Source organism: Sinohyriopsis cumingii, chromosome 6, assembly GCF_028554795.1.
Source record: "Sinohyriopsis cumingii isolate HCF-2022 chromosome 6, ASM2855479v2, whole genome shotgun sequence".
Classification (NCBI taxonomy): domain Eukaryota; kingdom Metazoa; phylum Mollusca; class Bivalvia; order Unionida; family Unionidae; genus Sinohyriopsis; species Sinohyriopsis cumingii.
Genome location: NC_142966.1, coordinates 126,689,421 through 126,714,179, shown reverse-complemented (window position 1 = coordinate 126,714,179; position 24,759 = coordinate 126,689,421). Strand labels below are relative to the sequence as shown.

At 34.9% G+C, this 24,759-nt stretch overlaps 1 protein-coding gene across 2 annotated transcripts; it reads right to left on the bottom strand.

The window, feature by feature from the left end:
• Positions 1-3,729: 3,729 nt before the first annotated feature.
• On the bottom strand, positions 3,730-5,553 carry LOC149797910 (polyubiquitin-C-like). 2 transcript variants are annotated; one of them, XM_089960498.1, is made up of 2 exons: positions 5,245-5,553; positions 3,730-5,016 (listed from the first exon to the last, which is right to left on the bottom strand). In XM_089960498.1, exons 1-2 carry the CDS (start codon positions 5,551-5,553, stop codon positions 3,730-3,732), a joined length of 1,596 nt encoding a protein of 531 aa, XP_089816624.1. The 2 variants fall into 2 exon arrangements, with proteins under 2 accessions (XP_089816624.1, XP_089816623.1); XM_089960497.1 differs by having other exon boundaries at positions 3,730-5,553.
• Positions 5,554-24,759: the final 19,206 nt, after the last annotated feature.

Sequence of the window (24,759 nt, the reverse complement as noted above, 5' to 3'; positions counted from 1 at the left end):
TGATTTTAAAATAAGAAGCTACACTCACGCACTCATACACAGACACGTACTATAAGGGTAAAATGGGTGGGGTTTATTTTTGAGTTATTGGCAAATTGAAATTGTATTTCTTTTCGAGAAATGTGGGTGGCCCTGAAAAGGGCCTTTTTATTTTGGTGTAGGGGTGAGTTTAAGCAATCAACTTTAACTGCCTTAAGCCATTGCCACGGCCAAGGCCTACTTCTGATGATTGGGTTGAAATCACTAAGGGTGGTACGACAGGCTTAGTCACAGGGTTGGCGTGTTTAGCTCGGGAAGGTCGTATTCTCTTCGGTCGTGATAAAGAAGTCTGATACATTTGTTTCAGACTTCTTAACTCCGCTAAAATGTCCAACAGTACCGTAGCCGTTTGATTTTCACCCTCTTGTTTCTTTGCTGCTACTTCTTCTTGCTGTTGTTGCTGTTGTTTTTTTCTTACCTCTTCTTGTTGCTGTTGCTGTTGCTGTAGGAGAAAAGCTTGTTCCGCTTCCTTTTGTCGTTGCATAAATTTCTCCAATTCTTCTTTCTGTCTCTGTCTAAAATTCTCCACTTGCGGTAATGAAGAAGGTAACGAAGGTTCCGGAACAAATTCTTGCGAGGTAAGAAAATCCACAAAATCCCAATGTACCTCTTCTGAAAGTAAGTCCGGGTTCCCTTGGGCAGTCTCCCCTGATGGTGCACCCCAATGGACCGTTTTCTGAGTTTCCGTCATGTTGAATCACTGTCGCATAGATTGACTGCACACAAGCGCTAACGAATCTATATAGACCACGTGACGTCACAGACTGCTCTCTTCGGATTGGATGCGAGCTGACTGAATTTTGTAACGCGTGTTCGGATTGGTGAATGAATTCAATCCGTTTCAATCCTTCCTGTACCTATAAATAAGCGCAGTTCACTGCATTGATTCACTTGTTCTCGTCGCTTCAAGATGTGGACCGATGTGCAATCTTCTACGCTTGTGTCTTCCATGATGTTCCGGACGGACATGCTCATGTATGTCCGATCCAAGTGGACCGTTGTCCACAGGACAAACACCAGCCTGTGGATACGTAGGATCTACGTTGAAAGACAAGGATGCCTGAAAAGAGTGCTGATTTACGGACCAACAGTGAGACGTAGCCTAAGGACAAGAAGAAGACCAATGCGGTACCATTTATGTTAATGAATACATTAACATAAACCCAAAGGCCCTTTTCAGGGCCAGCCATATTTCTCGAAAAGTGATAGCCTTTCCATTGCCTACCCCTTTTTTTAAAAAAAATTTTTAAAAAAAATCCCATATTCAATTCCCCTTTGTCCCTAAACAACCCCCAAACTCTATTCCCATGTTAAATTCCCCTTGTACGTATATCGGCCCACAATTTTTTCCCATGTTAATTCCCCTTGTACGTATATTAACCCACGATTTTTCGCCATGTTAAATTTCCATTGTACGTATATTCACCCAGGGGTCTCCGTAATGCTAATTTCATTGTACGTATAGTGCCCCACTTAACTACTCACAATTAATACTTCCAGTTCAGTACCCACGAATGTAGTTCAAGTCTATTTTTAGAACATTTTTCCCTCTCTCATTTTGGTGGTGATAGAAGAGTTTTATTTATGCTTTTTTGGTAGGGATTTAAAGGTAATTGTTTATTCCTGAGAATATGAGCTCAGGGTGTTGTTGTCTGTGTGTATTTCGGCGACAGTGCACAGTGAGTAATAAGGCCTTGGTGTTGATCCGGAAGTGAAATCTGTATTATGTTTACATGCTGCTATGTTGACAATCCAGCATCTAAAAAAAAGAGCAGGTCAACCTGTGACGAAAGCTTCACCGTGAAGTTATCTTTGAAGGTATTTTAGATTAATATATCATTTGTATTGATTGTCACACAGTGGAAAAGTCAGTACTGAGAAACAGATGTAGAGAACTTATAGTAAAATTAATTGTGTTCTATGTCCATGTGGAGAGTTAATCTAACCGCGGCACATCTATTCCTAATATTGTTTATTAGTGACACATTGGGAACTTTACAGATACTTTCGTTTTGAACTATAGCAGTCGTTCTCATGTGTTCAAGGTTAAACACTATTTCGTTCATATAATTATTTTTACTAATATTTTTACCAGAAGGCGAAGATGAAGGAAAAGGGTACACACAATGATATTTCGTTAATATTGCACATTTTACACAGCGTCGTCTCAAATATCCGTTCTCCAATCGATTCCTTGATAAATATTGCATCGAAATTGATATGAGCTGATGTACAAAAGCCTAAGTATAGGCAAAGATTAAGACGAAAATATCACCCCTCTGTTACGAGGGGTGGGTGTAACAATTGTCTTTGCATATTGCACACTTCACACGAAGTCATCTATACTATTCTAGTTGCAATAAATTCTTTGATGAAATTTACATCTATATTTATATTTTGTTACACATGACACCTCAGACTTTGCCAAATATTAGGCTCGAAAAAAACCGACATATTCCACGAGGGGTGAATGTGACGATATTTGGTCCAGTAGTGTACATTCTGACTGCACCATGTAATTTGTAAAAGATTCTATTTGCAATCAATTCCTTGATATTTTTCACATCAGAATTGATTGAAATCCAAATTACTATCTCTGTGAAGGCGGGTGGTTGGGGGAAAGGGCGTGGAGTGGGTTGTCTAGATAAATTATCTCTGTGAAGGCGGGTGGTTGGGGGAAGGGGCGTGGAGTGGGTTGTCTAGATAAAGTATTAATGATTAGATTAGATGAACTAGATCTCTCCGTACGAGTCCTTTTGTTTTGATCACGTGACAATATGAGGTCCGCGTTTAACTGATGTAAGTTGTATAGCGGAGTGCAATGCAATGAGCATACAAAGCAGTCAACCACACTACTCCGCTTAGTTTTTGACATTTCTTTCGATATAATAAAAAGTATAAATCTTGTAGATTTAATTTATTCGATATGCCTAACATTTCAGCTGGCCAGAAGGATTGGTTACTTATAGTGAAAACCATTCGGCCATGAAATCGATTAGTATCGGACCGGCGGAAATTTTTGCACGCTGATTTCATATACATAGACAGAAATGTAGATTACCATAGGGCTCCTACACATGATGCAAGACCTTGATTTTTAAAGACACTAAGGATTTATTCCTTATCAAATGCAGATTATTCCGCAAGACACGCTAAGATGTATGGTGTAGTCAAGGACCATTTCGGTCCATGGGCGCTGGCTAAATAGGGGCAACGGGGAGGGAGGGGTACTTCCATCCCCACGGCCTACATGCGCAAAAACTGAGCACTGTGTGTTCCCCCCCCCCCCCCACAAAAAAAAAATTATGGACACACTTGATTTAGTCTAGTTAGCGTGTTTGGTTAAATTGTTTGCTGGTTAAAAAAATAAAAGTGCAATATATATTTTTAATTCTTTAATGTTTTCAGACTATTCAGCTTTAAATCAGTTACAGCAGCCAGTTATATTTGTGTAAATTCATCAGTTCTCATCAAGCGTAAAAATGCGCAACCTTTTTCAATGTTTTTGTCGTATTGTGTTAAAATTCTTCTGCGTCACATAACGTTTTTTTCGACAAAAAGTTGCACAACCTTTAATATTGTCACGTTTTTTCTTCTTTTTCTTTAAAAAGAATATAATTTAAACAAAGGATGTTCAATAATATTAAATAAGTTAACAGCTGGACTGTGATCATTTAGGGTAAATATAGTTCAATTTCCACCTGTCTGGCGAATCACGAGATAAACAATGGATTTTGTCTGGATGTGAGAGTCCGAAAGGGTTCTGCCATCTTCCAACTGATTGCCAGCAAAGCTCAGCAACTGCTGGTCACGTGGGATGCGTTCTATTATTTGGATCTTGGCCTTTACATTCTTAATGGTGTCAGATGGCTCAACGTCCAGGGTGAAGGTCTTCCCCCTCCTAATTTTCACAACGATCTTCATAGAACATCTACGGAGTACCATATGGATGGTGGACTGTTTTTGGATCTTGTAGTCATAAATGGTTCTCTCATTTTTCAGCAGCTTGCCAGCGAATACTAGACAATTCTGGTCACGTGGGATGCCTTCCTTGTTTTGTATCGTGGCCTTTACATTCTCAATGGTGTCAGAAGGCTCCACTTCCAAGTTTATAATATTCTGTCTCTGAGTTTTTACAAATATCTGAAGAGCATATCTCTGCCTGAGTATCAGCTGGATGGTGTAGTGTTTCTTAATGTTATAGTCAGAAAGTGTTTCGTCATCTTCCATCAGCTTGGCAGCAAACATCAGACATTGCTGGTAAGGATGGGTGCCTTCTTTGTCATGGATCTTGAACTTTACGTTCTCAATGGTGTCAGATGGCTCCACTTCCAGGGTGATAAACTTCCCTCTCGGAGTCTCCACAAAGATCTGCATAACAACTCTTAGAGTGATATCCCTACGTAATGTGGGTTGTTTCTGAATTTGGTAGTCACCAAGGGTTCTGCCATCTTCTAGCTGCTTGCCAGCGAAGAATAGACGTTGCTGGTCAAATGGGATCCTTTCTTTATCCTGGATCTTGGTCTTCAGATTCTGAATGGTGTCAGATGGCTCCATTTGCAAGTAGATAGCTTTGCCTGTCCGAATTATCACACAGATCTGCACAGGACCACTCAAACAGAGTACCAGACAGAGCGTGGACTCGTTTTGAATGCTGTAGTCGGAAATCTTTCTGCCATCTTCCAGAAGCTTGCCATCAAAAGTTAGACGCTGCTGGTCACGTGGGATGCCTTTCTTTTCCTCGATCATATCTTTCACATTCGCAATCGTATCAGATGGCCACACGTCCAGGGTGATGGTCTTCCCTCTCCGAGTTTTCACAACTATCTTCATAGAATCTATATGGAGTACCATATGGACGATGGACTGCTCTTTTATCTTGTAGTCAGAAAGTGTTCTGCCATCTTTCAGCTCCTTGCCAATGAAGATAAGACAAATCTTTTCACATGGGATGCCTTCTTTGTTATGTATCATGACCTTTACATTCTCAATGGTGTCTGATGGCTCGACTTCCAGGGTTACAATATTCTCTCTCTGCATGTTCATAATGATCCGTATAGCATATCTATGACGTCGTATCAGCTGGATGATGGAATGTTTTTCAATGTCATAATCAGAAAGGGTTCTGTCATCTTCCATCAGCCTGGCAGCAAACATCAAACGCTGCTGGTAAGGATGGATGCCTACCTTGCCTTGGATCTGGACCTTTACATTCTCAATGGTGTCAGATGGCTCCACTTCTAGGGGGATAATATTCGCACTCAGAATTTCTACAAAGATCTTCATAACAACTCTTAGGATGAGTACCTTATGGAGCGATGGTTGTTTCTGTATTTGGTAGTCACCAAGGGTTCTGTCATCTTCCAGGTGCTTGCCAGCAAAGAACAGACGTTGCTGGTCAGATGGGATCCTTTCTTTATCCTGTATCATGGTCTTCACATTTTCAATGGTGTCCGATGACAGAACTTCCACGGTGATGGTCTTCCCTGTAAGAGTCTTCACAAAGATATGCATGATGACTCTGCAAGATAAAAAAAGGTTTAACAGGTTATACGTACTGTGACAAACGAATTATAAGATAGTTTGGTAAAGTAACATATTACTTGAATCCTTTCTTGTACATTTGCATGACTACAACAATAAAATTATTGTTACATTTTTGTCAGTTTCTGAAAATATCTAAATTCTCCTAATCCATCTGGCAAAAAAATAAAAGTCCCTCAAAGGGACTGACACTCTACTGTCTGAAAAGAAGTTTCAGGACTTTAAGACAAGAACATTTCCCTTAACTAGACTCTATTTACAGTTGTTTGGTGAAAAAAACAAATACAAATATGATCATCTATTCAGGAAAATTCGTGACAGCCATACTGTATGTCTGTGAGGCTCCATTTTCATTTATAAAGAATGAAAACAACAAGCTTTGAAAAATTTAACACTTTATTTATTTCCCTGGAAAAACTGTAAAAATGAAGACAAAAATACGGTTTTAAGAATCAACTCCAAAAAGAATCCAAGAATAATCCACGAATAAAATTTTAGAAATCCTAATAATAAAATGTTCTTATGAATTGAAGTTCGATTCCCCACGAAGAATCCATAATGGAAGGCGATGACGAATACTGTTTCCTGTATAGTGTGGTTGTCTACAGTTTCCTGGTAGAAACTCAAGCAATAATTCTCCGTTTTGGAAATCCGAATAATGTTTTTAAAGAAATGTCTTTGTTCAGGAATTTCGTAGGATTCACGTATATTTCCAGGGGAAAAAAAGAATTAATCCTTTGGAATCTCAAGAAAAATTAACATATAACTCGAGCACTGGCTTCAAGAAGAAAATGACTTGGCATCAAGAGTTTTTAAGCACAGACCGAGATTATTTCTCTAAAACAATGGTTATACAATAATTTTGATACGCAGAATGCGTACCCATATGAGGGTCACGTGATCATGTCTAAATCACGTACTCTCAGCATGACCCTGACAAAAACCAATCATTTTACTCTAAGAATACAATTTTAAAAAGTTATTTACTTTACTAAAAACTATTTACATGCCTAGGGTCATGTATTCAATACAGCCTCCATGTCACTCTTATTATTCCCACAATATTTTTTTTTTAAAATGAACATGTTGACGCGACTGTTGAATTAAGGTCGGGAACCAGGTGAGCCTTATGTGTTTACAGAAATGAACAGTCAAGGTCAAACTTTTTTTTCTGGAAAAAGTACGAGTCCCGAGTAAGGAGAACTACATTATTTTGACATATAATGAATTTGTTGGGGTAAAAATAGGAAGATTTTAAAACTTGCATACAATCAAATCAGATATGAATTAAATCAAATATATATAACACTATAACCAACAGCTTAACACATCTACTTTGGATTGCTGGTTCTGGTCACCTGACAAGTTTACAAGTACCAAATTATGGTGGTGAAAAAATGTAAACACTTAAATATTTTCGGTAGGAGATTGATTTGTATTTAATATTTTCAGTTAATGCGGATGCAATTTTATTGGTACAGTATATTCTTTCAATCCACATGACAAATGAGGATATCTTTACCGGATTATTGTGTATTATTTCACATACTAATTAGTTACATTTTAACCCAGATAACTTTTGAAGAAGTTGAAGTGAATTTAACAAAAATATTCTCTCGCAAAAAGAAATGGATCCAAATACATATGTATGCAGAGTTAAATAATTGGTCCAACAATATGAAACTAATGCAATTATGCCCATAATTGACCAAATGGCTTTAAACATATATGCCTGATAGAACTTCGTTAACTACTTCGAACTGGAGGTATATAAGATCTTGGCTTCAAAGCATGCAAATCCTTAATATTTTCCGTTGATCTTAAATCATTCGTATTATTCTAAGGTCGTCGAGAATATTGTTCCTCAGTTCGCTAAAATTATTGTAGTAATGCTCACTCATTTGAGATTTAATCTCTTAAATTTCTGAAGTTTTAATTTCGTACATGTTAATTATGACCAGATTCGTCGACAAGTCTTAAGAAAATGAGAAAAGCACATTAATATCAGGTTAGTAACCCTATCAATCATAGAAATTATTTTTATTACAAAATGAATTGCTAAGTAGCAGTAAGCTATTTACCTATTTCAAGTAAAGAAGGGAACAAAATTTTATTTCTGAAGTTTGTCAGACGAATTCTAAAATAAACATAAATGTAGCACATTTAAATAATGCATACTCATTAAGCATTGATGCCTTTTTTCCATGATGGTGATAAACAAAACTATGGGTAAATGATGGTTCTCTCTCTCTCTCTCTCTCTGTCTCTCTGTCTCTCTCTCTCTCTCTTGTTTAAATGTAATAAACACATTTTATTTCAACAAACAATAGACTTTGTATTTAGAAAAGAATGAAAAAGAAAACCTGCAGGGTAATACAGCTTTCGTAAACATGTCATAGATTTGTGCTGTTGGGATGGATGTACTCTGCATTGAATGGTTATGTGGCATTAAATAATTATGTGGTTTATTTTATATTCTGCTAGAAATCAATTTTTTGCGAAAATATCACAAGGTAACTACATTGTATTTCGCAGTCCATATCACAAGTCGATTTTTTGTTAATTCTACAAACGACAAAAACATTTTCATTCCGAAGTTAATGTTTCTTTTTGTAATATCGGTTCTAATAGATAACATCGAAGCTCATCATCCATCCTGACTGACTATGGTTAACAAGCGTATTGACCGAATTTTAAGTAACATTGCCTCTCCTCGGTTGGCGCTTGAAGAAAGATTCACGAAAAAGGGACCAAGAAAGTTACATGAACAGCCAATGATAGAAAGTAGCCTTGAATACCGTGTAGTTGAATTATACGTATTTGAACACGCATATGTTCTTACTTTTAAAGCGTTTGATTTTGTGACAAGTGACAAGTATTTTAAGTTAACTGTGTTGATTTTGAAGCATGATCTAGGAACTGCCATAATATTTTAGTCATTTAAGATCATGTCTCCAGTTGCTTATTACTTTAAGGAGGGGGCGTAGGTTATAAAAACAACAGAAGGGGTGGGATATGGCTTGAAACAAACACACTTATTCACATTTTTATCACAATAAAGAACAATGTTTGATCGAACTTCAAGGCCTTTGCACGCTTTTATTCTTCAAAATTTAACTTAAACGCTAGAGACCAATTGTGTACAAAAATATGAAAACTCGACAATATCTCTCCTAGCTTCCAAATCGCGATCCCGTTTGGAAATCGACTTTTGTTTGCCTAACTATGTCAGATCGAGTTTTTTCACTCCAATAAAAAATTATTTCTTCGATTAAGATAATTTTTATTGTCGTATCTCGGTGGATGTTGTTTGCCTGACGATTAAAGGGATACATGGATGACATGTAACAAGCTGCAGATGAATGATGATAAAACTGAGGCCATTCTGATCACAACACAAAGACTTTCTCATTCACATCCTTTACCTCAAACAATAAATATCAGCAACACCAACATTAAATTCACACAGTCAGTACGAAACCTAGGTGTTACTCTGGACAGTACTCTCACATTGCACCAACATGTCATGAACATATGCAAGGCTGCATATCTTGAGCTGAGACGCATCAGCTCCATTCGCAAATATTTTTCAGTTGATGCCATTAAAACACTTGTGTGTTCATTAATACTTTCAAGACTGGACCATCGTAACTCAGTTATGTCTGGTTCATCTCAATATCTACTCCAAAAACTTCAAAAAGTTCAAAACACAGCTGCTCGGATCATAGTTAGAGTACCACGATCAGAGCACACTTCCCCGTTGTGCTGTACCCTACACTGGCTATCCATTCGATCCAAAATCAAACACAAAATTTGTTCTCTGTGCTACGTTTCACTGACGGACTCTAGTCCAACATACCTATCCGACCTCACCCATGCGTACACACCAGCAAGATACTTACGCTCCTTTTCTGACAATCGTATACTCATTATTCCCACTATGAAAACAAAGTAAAGCGCTTAGAGCTTCTAACGATTAGGCGTTATACAAAGTCTTCATTATTATTATTATTATTATTATTATTATTATTATTATTATTACTTTATTGGCGGTGCTCAAGCGGGCAGATTACGAATTTCAGATCTGAAGAAAGAAAAAATGTGCAAAAACCGTTGTTGCTGGATATATTTGGTATCACGAGATGAGTAATTTAATTATCTTTCCAACGCTGTTTCAGCCAGTCTGACAAATCTGAGAGGAGGAAATCTAAAACCTGTCAAACCTTTTTTCCAACTCTAAAACGATAATTATTTGTGATAACGCCTTCAGTGAGGTATCAATAGACGTGAAATTTAAAAAACATTAGCCTTTCTACCTCACTTTTTATCGTAACCGCATCGTTGATAGAATAATTGACAAAACATCCTGAAATTTCACCGATATGACGTATTCTGAATTATATCAGTCAATTTTTGCTCATGCACAAAACGGTTAGCACGGATGGATAGAGCGTATTTAAAATGTCATAGTAAGCGCAATGGAATTATCTATAAAGGTATGTATAAATATTCTCAATCGCATCACAAATTGCAAAGTTTTTTTAAATATTAAACACGTATTTAGACGCGACATGACGGCAATAATGACCTTAGAAAATTGCCGCGCGAGCTTAATTATATAGATCTTGCTTTATCGTAGGTATCAAATTTTGCAGTTTCCATAGATAATGTCATTAATTACATCACATTAACCGTTTATAAATTATCATTAAATAAAGGTAGGTGGTGCGGCAGGTCTTTTTAATTAAATGCACTAAAAAAATACACATTAAATATATTTTGGGAGGTATGTTCTATACGTAGACTAGTTTTCAATTGTTAATTGATGACTGTAAATGTTTTAAGTCTCCACTTTCTCCTGTTGACGTGATTTGATCCACTCTATTAATAGCTACAAGAACGTGACGTATGTGATTAACAATTCAAATGGACTCGAGAAGCTTTATGTCCGTAAATGGTATATGTAAGACTAAAACGGAAGGATACCATTTTTTCATGAACCTTTATTTCTTTTTCCTTTAATGTTTGAAAGCAAAAACAGGTAATAAAGAATAAAAAGGATAGTTGTATTAGTTTATAATAATAACTGAAATTCATGGAATCTTTCATTTAATTGGAAAATATTTACATCTTACGCACGTTTTGATGGAGTTTTCTTCTTTCGTTTGATCGAGAGAAGATATAACATCGTTAAAATAGGACTGAAGCATATGGTCTTAGTTCTGAGTACATGTCTAAGAAAAAATTGACTTCACCATATTTTGGACATCTGTTAATTATAGACTTAGTAACATGTGTATATAGTTAATTGGAATGCACATACCGTTTCCGGATAAAATCCTGTGCTCGATGGCTTGTAAATACACTTGGAATAGCACAACCCTCTGTCATGTGGTGATTTTGAATTGCGCCAGTCACATGGCTGTTATCAAATACCAGTGTCTAAATTGCATTTAAGAAACATGTGACATCATATCCACATACCGTCTACCAGTATCAACACAGATTTGGGGGTTTGATTTATCGTGCTAATCTTAAAACAGCACAATCTAACATGTAAAGTTTCTGTGATACAAGGACTTGGTTCTTTTACAACAAGCATAATTTTATACATCATTTTTTTGCGTTATATCTCTATTTTATCAGTTTCATTGTGTCAATAAGAAATTTTCGAAGTATTAAAGTTATAGAAATTTATTTAGACCGATGTAAAATAATGCCATGCCGCATTAAATGACATAATAATTATACCTTACGAGTACCTAAAATTTTGTTCTGTGATATAGCATTGTGCATGATAAGTTTGGATGTTAAGATTAAACGACGTTCAAATATTAAGTTTAGAATTACAAAGTGCCACCCTTAATTCAGTCAACATAATTCGTTCACCTAAGCTTCTTGTGGGTCGGTGTTACTTCCCGGGGATTTCCAAGGTTCTTCCTCCACCGTTATACTGGTCGCATGTATAGCCTATCTTGTGCTGAAAAAATGGCGTTAAACCATACAACAACAACAACGTCAGTCAACTAAGTCGCTCGTAATTCCATTATTTTTCGGGAGTGCTCCAAAACTACATTTGACATATTCCGTTAATGACATCTCTAATAAGAATTACATTCGCACGTGGCGCATACATTGATTCGGGCGAGAACTAAGAGAGGCAGGCCCGCTATTTTTAAGCGGATCTGAAAAGAAAAGCATGCACTAATAACAAATAAGATTTGGTTGAATATTGGTGATCAGCTGGGGCAGTGATATGCTTCAAGACTTGATCTTGGACTGAAGACAAAACCAGAAGTTGCGGAATTCCTTATTAATTGGTGAACATACGACAGACATGTAAACAAATATTGTACGTTAGTTATGCCTTTTAAAGAAAAACAAAATATTTGTAAATGCTTGACCAGTTACTGCATCATATCAACTGCAAAATGAGAATTGCGGATCACTTACCGTATTGTAGCGTGGTGCAGGCTTTTAATGTTTACAACGGTGAAATCCTTTTTCCAGCTTTCGACTGTTAAACGTCGATATGGTTTTAATAGGACCCAATGATGTTTAAGTCCAATATATTTCAAGATTAAGTATTATTCAGATGATTGGTACTTTTGAAATGTTTGCACTTGAGGGCGGCATTGGACCTTTAACATGTCAGACTATTCTCATGTCATATTGGAGATTTACTCAAGGGTAAGTGTCGGACATTGTTTCTACGTCCATCGCCGTGTCATCATGGCAATAGGGTATCGAGTAAACGAGATTAATTAGACAGGAATCAAAGGTAGAACGTCCGCGTCCTGCGATAATCGCGACTCATTACAAATTACTATTTTTTTTACATACTAAATAAACTTTAAAACCACAAAGCTTTTAAAGTTTTTGTAAAGAAACTGTATAACAATATCTTATTTATAAATACAGTTAACTTGTAAGAATCTGTGTTATTGGTATAAATCAATTAAGGTCAGCTTACATAAAGATAGAAATTGTGTATTTAAAAAATATTTTTACACAATTTGTTCGTCATATCCGCTGTAGAATTATGAAAAGATAATAATTCTATATATTATTTGTCAAAGCCGATGAAGGTTTACATGTTGGGTTTGGCAAAGGGTTAAGTTAGGGACCGTACTTACATACGTCATGGGTATCAGCATTTCTTCTTGGACGAATCTTAGTATAGAGCGATTCGAGAATAGATTTTAGTTCTTTCGTAAAGGTCATGTAAAATTCTACGGTTATCCCGTCAGACCCATGTGATTTTCCCTTGGGCAATTTTTTAATAATATAATCAATTTATTCTCCCCTGATAAAACTTTCACTCTCCTCTCTTTGTTCTAGGGTCATCTTTTTCGACTTGTTCTTAATAATTTAATCTTCTATAATTCCCTGTAGAAAGATCATGTTTTTGCAACACATTTTCCTTTCCTTTGAAGATTATGTTTCCCTCCCTTTTTTCCTCGTGATTCTTCTCACACTCACACGCACCCTTCTTATCTATTCTCGCCTACATAAGCCGTCTGCTTTTTCATATGTCCCATATTTCCCTGATCTTAATCTTTTTCCCTGTATTTTCTCTTGTTGATTCGTTCTTAGTCAGTTTTTGTAGCTTCCCCTTTATCTTTCCTGATGTTGCAGTATTTTTGAGGGTTTCATTTTTAATCGTCTTTTTTTTTAAGTGTTCTACTCTTCTCTAATATTGAGGTGCCCGTTTCTAATAAAATGAACAAACTTTTCTGGTCTGATTTCTACATACTCTACATCGTTTAATATTTTATTGTTAAAGTTCAAAATTCCAGATTCCCATTTCTTTCTTCACCTTGTTTTTAAACTTGCATCGTTCCTAAAATGATCTGAGATCTTAGTATTGTATATATTACATTCTTCTGCTTGTACAATGAACACTGAAAATTTACAAATCCAAATTTAACCAATTTAAAGCAAGACCCAGCAGGTCGAGGTTCGAACATTTACCTAGTCTGATATGTCGAAAGTTCCGTATAGCAGTGGTAATTCGCAGAAAGTTGGGAATACTCAGAGATGGTTGTAAATTTAATGTGTTTGAACATTATAGAAACAATAAAGTGAAAAATGTAACAACATCTTGGAGTTGAAATAACCTTTGAAACTTAGAGCCTTTAAATAATTAACTCGACATATTTTTCTAAGAAATGTAATTTGCAAATCAAATCCGTTTGTATGGTATGAAGAATGAAGCCAGAGAGAGAGAGAAAAAACTTTGGAAATATTACTTGCAGATTAGATTTGCCTGATGTCATTTTTATCAGGCTATTATATAAGTTCTTCCAAGGCTACCTATCTATGGTAAGACGATTATCGTTGCGTGCGCTTTGTTAATTTAATTAGCTTTCCCGCAAAGATCAAAAGCATTGCACGTGCGGACGTTATGATATTGACAACATAGGCGACTCATTACCGTGACAATTAATTGTTCATGATTGAAAAATATGCAGAAATACTGAGAACAGCGAAACCACCATACATTAAATTGGATTTTGGAGGGGGGTTATATATTTTCCAGTTCACTTGTCTATAAGTGATAAATCAGATTAATCTCGTAATTGTATTTTTACAGTTTCCGTGTAAACAGATGCAAGAGCACATAATGCAAGAAGTTTGTCGGCCAGCGAGCCTTTTTATGATAATTTGAATCCCCATAATGATCATAGCATTGAATGTAGTGAAAGTTATATACTGTAGTTGCTGCTGAGAATCAAGAGTCGTCGGAAGAAAAAAAAGGTCATTTTGATTTGGGTCGATTGCTTATGTGTAATCATATTTTTTCATTTCAGATGATCTGATAATTATAAAGGTTTGTAGAACTAGGTGGATTTTAATGCAGCTAAATAGTGTATACTACTCCTTAAAATCGCTAGTATTTAACGAAAAAGTGACGCATACGAAAATTGTCACTGATGATTCAAGCTGATCAGCCTCAGGGATCATCTGATCAACGCCTTATTGGCTCAGATTATCAGGTTTACAGTATGCCTGTGATAATATAATTTTCTTTGATTTAATTTGGTTAGTGAAATGCAAAAATAGTATGATTGTTTTGTAATAAATCACAGAAATCAATTAAATATTGGTAGGGTAACGTTTTAATATGTGGGTACTTTTTGACGGGTACATTTTGACTAGTATTACTAAACACCGCAAACACGGGCAAGGGCAGAGCAAAGATAAAAATGGTACATAGACATTTAAATTGACAATGATGGAACATATTTACTGTTGGTGTGAAATTTATAAGAAATAAACATACAAAAATTAGAAATGTTTGATTTGTCTATGTGTTTATTGTTCTTTTTTAAAATTATATATAGTGAATAGAGTTAAATATTAAATAATTCCTTTTTGCCAAAACAATGTAATATTCTAGCCATTATTTGTAAATAGTTTATCTCAATGAAAACTGATGCAGAAAGTCCATTGTGAGTGTATATTGTATATGTACATATAGAAACTACTGGAAAGAGAGAAGTGCGCAAACACAGTTCAGAGACATTATATACTTACAAAAAAGGAAATATTTTACTTTTGATGGAACATTTATATAAATACACATAAGAAAATAGACACGTTTGCTGAATGTTGATTGTTCTTTTCTTTAAATAATTAAATATTTCACACATGGAAGTTACTTCTACTCTCACATTTTCTAACAGCCCGTGAAAAGACCTCATGTAACTTCCTAAAATATTTAATTTCGGTAAGAGTTTAGAAAAGGAATAAGACATGCAAAGACGAGCAAAGACAGTACAGAGACATTATATGATAAAAAATCTGGAAAATATGTACTATGAATACAAATTCTATATAAATATGTAACAAATTATAAATATCTGTTTTGTCTGTTTTGATCGCTTTTTAAAAAAAATACTTTATATAAGTAAATATTTTGACAAATGGAGGTTGAATTTTCTTAAAATTTAATTGTTACTTCTACGATTTCTGTTTCTTATGGAAATGTCATCGTGTAAATTTCTAAAAATATTTAAATACGGTAAATGTTGGGAAAAGAAATAGGGCAACGCGGCAAATACATGGCAAATACTAACACTACTGGAAATTATTTACTGTTGATACAAAATTTGTAATATATAATATAATAAAATAGAGACAAACAGTCATACATATAATTATATTGTTATTAAGGATATACACTATATCATTTTTTTAAAAATTATACAATTTTACATCATTGGTATTAGGGCCATTAGGATACAAAGTATCTAACTTATGAATCCAATACGTTTCTTTTATGAGTCTATTCATGTCACCATGCACAATATCTATTGGCATGACAGAAAAATCGAGTGGAGAGAGATTATTGGCGCTAAAGTGTGTTGAAATATTAGAGGAAAACTCAGGATCTCTATAATTTTTTATATGAAAGCGATGATTATTCATTCTCTTAGAAACTTGTTGAAGTGTTCGTCCAACATATTGCATGCTACATTTTTTACAGGTTATCAAATAAATCACATCAGTTGATATGCAGTTAGTACTATCACGTAGAGAAAATACCTCTTTTGTATTAGCGCTACTGAAAGAAATAATTTCTCTCATGTTTGCAGAGAGAGAGAGAGCACCGGTGTCTGTTACATTTAGATGACGAAAACTGTCTTTTTTTTATTATCTGCCTGTTGAGTTCTAATTAGAAAATCTTGCAAATTCTTGGGTCTTCTAATAAGCCAGAATTGGTTTAATTTTGTAAAGTGATTTTACGCTGGTTTTATTTGATAAATTTAGGAGACTAAAATATTTATAATTATACGACCTATATTAAGTAATGAAGGATTATATTGTATTGTGAAGGAATTATATATTTCTCTATTTTACATTCTGCTGTATTTAAAGCCTCGTGTTGAGTAATATTACGGGCTTTGTTCAGCGAAGAATCATTTATATGTGTAGGATAATTTCTGTTTTGGAAATATGTTTGTAATTTATTCAACGAATTTCGTAATTGACAATCATCTGAAATAATGCGTCGGTATCTTTTAGCCTGGCTATATGGTATACTGTTTTTACATGCCATGGAATGGTATGAAGAATATTCCACATATTGGTGGATATTAGTTTCCTTGATATGAATATTTGTAGAGATTGTGCTCTCAATATTTTTTATTACATTTACATAAAAAAATGGAACATGCGTACTAGATGCAGCATAAGTAAATTTAATCATCGGGTGAAAATGATTTAGGCGATCAATACATTTTTTCAGTTCTTCAGTTGAATGTTTTCAGATCATGAATATGTCATTTATAAATCTGAACCAAACAAATGGATTAAACTTTTCGTTTTGAAGAAAATCTTTTTCTAATTGACCCATGAAAAGGGAAGTGTATGAAGGAGCCGTAGGACTACCCATTGCCGTACCCATTATTTGGATGTAATTCGTATTATTAAATTGAAAATAATTATTTTCCAAGATAAGTTTTATTATTTTACAAATATCTTCACTAGATAGTGTGCTATTATTAGGATTGTTATAAAGAAAATATGTACACGCTTCAATACCATCTGCATGCGGAATGTTGGTATATAGTGATGTTACATCTAATGATACCAGGACTGAGTTGTCAGATAGCTGTGGAATAGACTTCAACTTTTCAATGAAATGAAGGAAGTGATTTCATTAAAGGTTGTAAAACACTATCAATAAATTTGGATAGGTTTTTAGTATATGAATTACAACTTGATATAATGCATCGTCCTGGAAAATTTAAAGGTAAATTATGGTCAGGATTTTTATGAGTTTTGGGTAATGTGTACAATTGAGGTGTACGTATGTTAAGAGCGAAAGTATTAAAATCCTCATATACGGAATTATTATTTTTAGCGATCTCATTAATGGATGTTGAAATTTTTTATTTATTTTCTATTGACGGGTCTTCGTTAATATGTTTGTATTATTTTTCATCATTTAATTGACGATCAACTTCTTTAACATAATCATCTTGATTCGTAATAATAATAATAGTGTTTGACTTATCATCCTTTTTAATCACTATACTGTCGTCATTCATTAGATTATATAAAGACTTAATTTCATCCTTAGAAATATTACTATGATGTAGCTTTTTATGATTACCAGTTAATCTCTTTTGTGATCGCGTCAGTGTACAATTCTAAATATGAATCACGTCCACTAGGTAGAGTAAAATATAATTTGTTTGTGTTAAAATAACCAATTTTTTAATGAAAAGAATTCAATTTACTCTTTGAAATTCTTTTAAATTTAGACATAGAAAAATTACAAATTTCTTTAGATAATTTAATGTTATTGTGACATTTTGGTTTGAGACAAAATTTTAACCCTTTGCCTAACCGTATATAGTCATTATCAGTTAATCTTCTACGTGAGAGGTTTAACATTGTTTCTTTACCTCTCTTAATTTGTTTTCTTCGCTATTCCCACACTCTCTTCTACTTTTGAATCTGTGAAACTTCTTATTCTTTTGTCTTGTGATGTCGTCTCTATTAGCCCTTGTAAAATCTTTACCAGGTTTGTCGGTGTCTTTCTGATGGTCTCTGTTTCTGATTCCCCCCGTTTTACGGCTTCTGCATTTGTCTTCTTTGTTGTGCCCTGGGGAGTCATGATTTTTCGCTGCTGTTCATCATGTTGATTTTTGTTTGAATTTGCACAGATCCTATTTATGCTGACTCATTGGTTTACTGATGTTTTGGGAGGTGCTATGGGTGTATTACTTACTGTTCCTTTCTATAGTTTCTTTGGGTTTTGAGTACTTCCTCTCTTGCTGTTCATTACTCTGTTGCTGTGATGATTTGCTGCTTTTATGCTGCTGTCTTTTCGGCTGTTGATGGATTATATGCTGTTCTCCAGTTTTTTCAACTTGTTGACTTTTTCTTCTTTACTCTTTCGTAAATTGTTCAGTTTTTCATTCTGCTTCAGACGTATATTACTTTTCGTTGCTTCTCTTTTCTGATATACTTCTTGATCGAAACTGAAAAGGCTTTGCCCATCTAGTTTGTTCTTCAATTCATCCCTAACATTTTCCATATGTTTTCCTAGGTTAAGTGATAGTTTTTGTTGTTCTTGTGCTAATCGCTCGCATCTTTTTAGCGAGACTTTAAGCAACAGACTGTCGATAGAATTTTGGAATTCTTCATTCCGCTTCTTATGTGTATTTTCAGTCTTAGTCGTAAACCTGATGGAACCATCCCCTCCTCAACACATTTGTTCAAGAAACTGATGTGAAGGCTGCTTTTCCTTTGTTTTTTTAGATAGTTTTAGTATTTGATATTTCAAAGACGTCATTACTCATAATTTGATGCCATTATGATGTTGAAAAATTTCAGAAATGGGATTTTTTTAAAAACAATACAAACGCCGAAAATTCTGTGCAACTAGTTTCGCATTTAATTTATGCTTCTTCAGGCATGAAATGTTTTTTAAATAAAAACATTTCATGCCTGAAGAAGCATAATTGTTTGTGTGTTGTTTTTTTTACCCGAATTACAAATTTATATGAATAAATATATAAGACAGAAAATATTTGCTCTGTCTATGTGTTGAACGTTATTTTCTAATGTATATTTAACTCAGTTAACATAGCGGCAGTACAAGGACAGACTTTTGAAAACTTACAGTACTGGAAAACATTTACTATTGATGTAAAATGTATGGTATATGGTAATGATGGGCTACTGTGGTCGTATTAGCACGCGTCAACACGTGTTCCAATCACAAGTGGCTGAGAAGAAGATGCACGCTGCCATTAACTCACTTAATATAGTGGCAGTATAATGACAGTTTCCAAATGTTGATTGTGCAATAAATGAGTTTGTTAATCTATAATGAGGACTTTTCCCCTTCATTTATATTGCACTCCCACTTGTGTTTTTATAAAGTTAAGTCAAAGTTACAGTGTATTAGAGCAAAACATACCAAAATGACTTATACTTAAAGACTTTTCAAACCTATGCATGAAATATTTGACAAATATGGTCACGCATGCTAAAAGTTAATTCTAGGTATCGATTACGTTATGGTATACTACGATCAATACTCCAGGTTAAACTGGCTAAACACGAAGAACCGTATGGTCAGCTGCTGAAAATATTTTGACCACCTGAAGGCCATTGTTAAAGACAAAGAAAAAAAGAATGTGAAAGTATGAACTGGAACATCTATCAACAGATCAAACTTATACATTAACTTCAATTCTCTCACGTACTTGGAATGTTCTAATGTCGACTCGTTCTCACATGAATTATGAGACAAAACAACAAGGATATAAAACGCCGCTATATTTCTCGTAGAAAAGATGGGTGTTCATTTTGCCAAAACACGGATACAAAACCATTTTGCTTCATTGATCGGAGTTTATGAAAGCACAAATATATCCCGACTGTATTGTTTATTAGTGGGATTTCTTATTTTGAATCTTAAAAGAGAATCAATAGAATCTAATACAAGCGTGGTGCCTTTACGACTTCATTTCAACAAGTGACCAATCTCTAACATCAGCACACAAATTATATACATGTATTTCATATTTATTAGGATAAAACATTTTTATTTTTATAACATCAGAATCACCTTTCAGTATTGACCACTGCGTTTTTGCCGTGTATTCTGATTATAAAATTATTAATACGCAGATAATGTACATATTTCTGGTATTTCTTCAGATGAAACATACCAATAACAAAATTTTCCGTTAGTAAAGTTTTTAAACTTTCTTGCGCACTTCTTCTTTCCCAATGCTTACCACATGTATATTAAAAATATATAACCCCGCGTATTTTGCTGCATAATTATTAACTGAGATGTTTAAAATATTATGTTACAAATAATGATACGAAAATCCATTTTTTTACCAAAATATTTCTGAATGTTTACAATAATTCATAAAAATAACTGAGTGCAAATAGACATTTAAATAAGCGAACAATAATAGCAACACGTATATTTTGTATCAAATTGGAATCAACATTCAGTAATTTTCACTATCGTCAATTAGAAATGTCTTTGTGCCGTCTTTGCGTGTCTTTGCCCGTTTTTACCCTGTCTTTGTGTGTCTTTGCACCTCTTTGCCTGTCTTTGCGCGTTTTGAATTAGGTGCACTTCGGCTACTACGTTTATCCTGTAAACACCATAGACATCACATGAAGAATTTCCAAGTCATTTCTCATGCAAATCAAATGATAAAGTATTAATTTATTTTATTTTAATGTAATACAATTTTTGTACTTTGTAATTGTTGAATTAATTCACTGACTTGTTTGTATGTCTCTTATTGTACTTGCTCTACACTTTAATACTTAATTTTTGAAGTCCGTTGCCATATAAGTTACTCACATAATTCAAGGAGGCTATGCAAGCAACAGTGAAAATTTACAAGACCAACTCGGGTCAGCTATCACTGGAAATTTTTTAAGTAAGTTCTTATACAAATTACAGATGTTATTCTATTTAATCTGTTTGAATTTAATTTTGATATTTTATTTTTGGTCCATTTTTTATATAACTTGCTGGAATATTTCAAAGTAGGTTATGCATGAATACTATAACGTCGCCCTCTTAGTAATTGGATTTGGATGGCGTTATCTAGAGGATGATCTCGCTCGATATTATAGCCCGGCGGGAGTGAAAGAAGAATGAAATTTCAACTGAGAACTGAGCGAGAATACTGGGAGAAATGAAGCAATACGAGCCCCCTTTTGACAAGAAAATAACAAATTTAATCAGAACAAATTAATAACGGCAATTCCAATTCAAGTCAGATTATATCAATAGAATTTAACAGGTGTGTCTAATTGTGAGTTATTTCATCATCATAATGAGAGGTGAAAAGAGCGCATTGTCCACGATTGATTGCATTACTTTCCTCCCCTTTGACCGTATATCAACGTCTCCTAGTTCATCCTTCCTAAGCTCTATGCTTTGCCCCTTCATGGATTTCCTGTTCATTTTATTCTGACCTTGTCCTACTTTCTTTCCCCGGACTTATGTCTTCAGACTGTCTCGTCTTTCTCTCAGAAAGCTGTTCCTTAAAGGACAAAATTACCCCATAAGTATGTATACCCCACTCTCTTGAGGTACATATAATTCACTTACGTTATTTAGAGCATGTTGCTATCCACACACTGCGTAAATTCTGATTAAGTACGGTAGGACATTGACCTCGCTTCCAGTGGCAAGTCTTAAATTACCACGTGAACTTCTATCAAATTTTACCGTATTACTTTACATATGCTACTATTACTATTGCATGAAATTCACAAAATATAACTCAAAGCAATCCTTAATATACAAGATTATCTCAGCATTACAAAATCAGATATGATTAGGTAATCATCGTTAACTCACGATATCTGTATCGTCCTAGAAAACAAAGGAAATTATTTCATATAACCCTATGAAATCCTACACATATGAACAATTTGGATCGTATGCAATCAATTCTACCAATGAATTAATAACTGTAAAATTAAAAGGTAAATAGCATAACAATTCTAGCATCAACACTTTCCATGAAATTGAATAAAATAAACTGCATAACAACTCTAACATCAACACAGTCCATGAATTGAATAAACGATGCATACTATGGAAACCTAGTCATAGCAAACACGATTGCATAAAAACAAGCAATCAAATATAGAATATTACGTGAACTAAAATTGCGTACCTTATTGCTGTTCTCTTTCAGAACTTTTGCGTCCTAGCACTAAATATGTCTTTATTTTTACAAGACGACCACCTGGCCCCTTTCTTGTTTCACGAGGAAAGCACTAATCTCTTTATGCTTTCCACGGAGTCGAGACTAAGTTTCCTCTTCTATGAAATGTTCAGACTAAAGAATTTCGACTAAGGTCGTCACTTTAAAGTCTGATTGCTCTAAAGTGTACGCCCTAATTTATTCTGCCCAATCGTAGGCAGCAGTCCCTAATTTTTTCCCAAAGAAAAAATTCTTTTCATCAGGTTTAGACAGCTCAGAATCTGTGAATCGACAGTGCGTGCCAATTTCCCTTTGAAAGAATGATAAGTAGACATACGTTCCTACCAAACGGTTAGGGTTGGTAGCTCAAACGTTTACTTTCTAAGGACCGTGTTAAGATACCCCGGTCAATTTCATTAAGTTGGACTGCTGTCCCTTTGAAGTTTACACTGACATGGGGGGGGGGGAGATGAACTAAGAAAGGTCGAAGTGACCCTTCACAAACACTTTTCCGACTTAAATGCGATAAAATGTAATGCTCAATGCATCCACCTTTAAAGCACACACACACACACACACACACATATACATACATACATACATACATACATACACTGACACTCGATAAAGTTTAACATTGTAATTTTCTCTGAGAACGTTGGGCTTTATCACTTTACTAACAAATTTGGACTTCGTCACTTATCACAGAATGTTGGACACTTTTCTGCGCAAGTTGGACTTTGACATTGTGTTATCAAATGACATTGTGTTATCAAAGTTGGATTTTGTCATTTTTCAACAAAAAATATGGATTGCGAAAACTTTTACACATTCAGATAAATTCACCCCCATTCTCATCACTCACCAGGTTTTGGCATTTGTTTCGATAAATACCCTCTCTAGCTCTTGTTTGTCGCATCCGGATATAGTTTTCTCCGTGTGAGGACAAATCTCCTCTTCACAGCCATTGGTCACCCGTTATAATGGGTGTTCATCTCCATGCCACGATGTGGTTAGCTATATGGACCCAAAACACAATTAATTTTACTATATATTCTCTATATTTGTCTCCCAGCACTGAACTTTCCACTGTGTGACAATCAATACAAATCATATATTAATAAAAATACCTTCAAAGATGACTTCACGGTGAAGTTCTTGTCATAGGTTCACCGGATTTTTTTTTGTTGCGAGGCTGGACTGTAAACAAAGCAACATGCAATGGAACACAGATATCACTTCCGGATCATCACCAAGGCCTTACTTCTCACCGCGCACTGTCACCGAAATACTCATAGACAACCACACCATAACCTCATATTCTCAAAAATAAACAATTACCTTCAAATCCTTAACAAAAAATGCATAAATATAATTATTTTATCAACACCAAAATGAGAGAGGAAAAAATGCTCTAAAAAATTCCATGTGTGGGTCTCCTACCCCCCCCCCTTCCACTATGACCGATCTAAAAGATCCAGCATAGCAATTGACTACGAAGATTATGAGGATGCTGAATATGTTGAAACATCTGAACATTAGAAGAACTAGCTAAACACCACCGGAGATGTTAGCAAAAGAAATAGAGTAAGAATCAGAACGGGCTGTCCAGTTAGCGGAGCACAATTTGCGTTTGCAAGATGTGGTTGTTTCACCTCTCCGTGACGATGGCACCAATAGATGCACGTTCAGATTTGATGCATATTTTGTCAGATCAACCACCAGTCAACCGCGTTTCTCAGTCCCAATTTATTTTTCATAGGCTAGCATCTTTTAACCTCTAAGATGCATCGTGTTGCGATATTTATATTCAACAGTAGATTCGTTTCTTAAAAGTCAGGACAGAAATAATGTTTTTAATTGAAATTAGTTTTTTATGACATGAATGGCAACTGATATGGCGCAACAATCAATACAGAGTACACAATTCTGCGATTTTATATATCTTCATACTATTTCAATATTACTGTGAATATTTCAATGTTACTGTTACTCCCCACCACCCCTCCCCCACCCCCGGCTGTTCGTACACTGTTTTTACTCAGAGATTGGCATTGGCGCCTGATAAATCTTCTCTAGCCCTGGCGCTTGTCTATGTGAAAAATATAAAAACAACAATTATCGTTATCGTCTTTAACAGAGTCGTGGAAAGCCTTCTTCAGGCACTTCGCAACTAGTTTATTATTACTATTATCTTCTTTATCTGAGGACGATAACATAAAAATCCCCAAATAACTCGCATTTGGCCTTTATATTCGCCAGCTTCACGTGACCTATCACGTTACCCAGACGAGTCTATTCCAAATTGGAGCTCTCCCGTTCTTAATACTGGGATACTCGTCAAAGCGGTTAACATCTGATGCAGGGGAAATCGCTTCATTACTTTTCAAATTGGACGGTAAAGGTACAGAAAAAGACATTTTTGGAGCATAGCTTGTGTATCTTTTTAATTTAA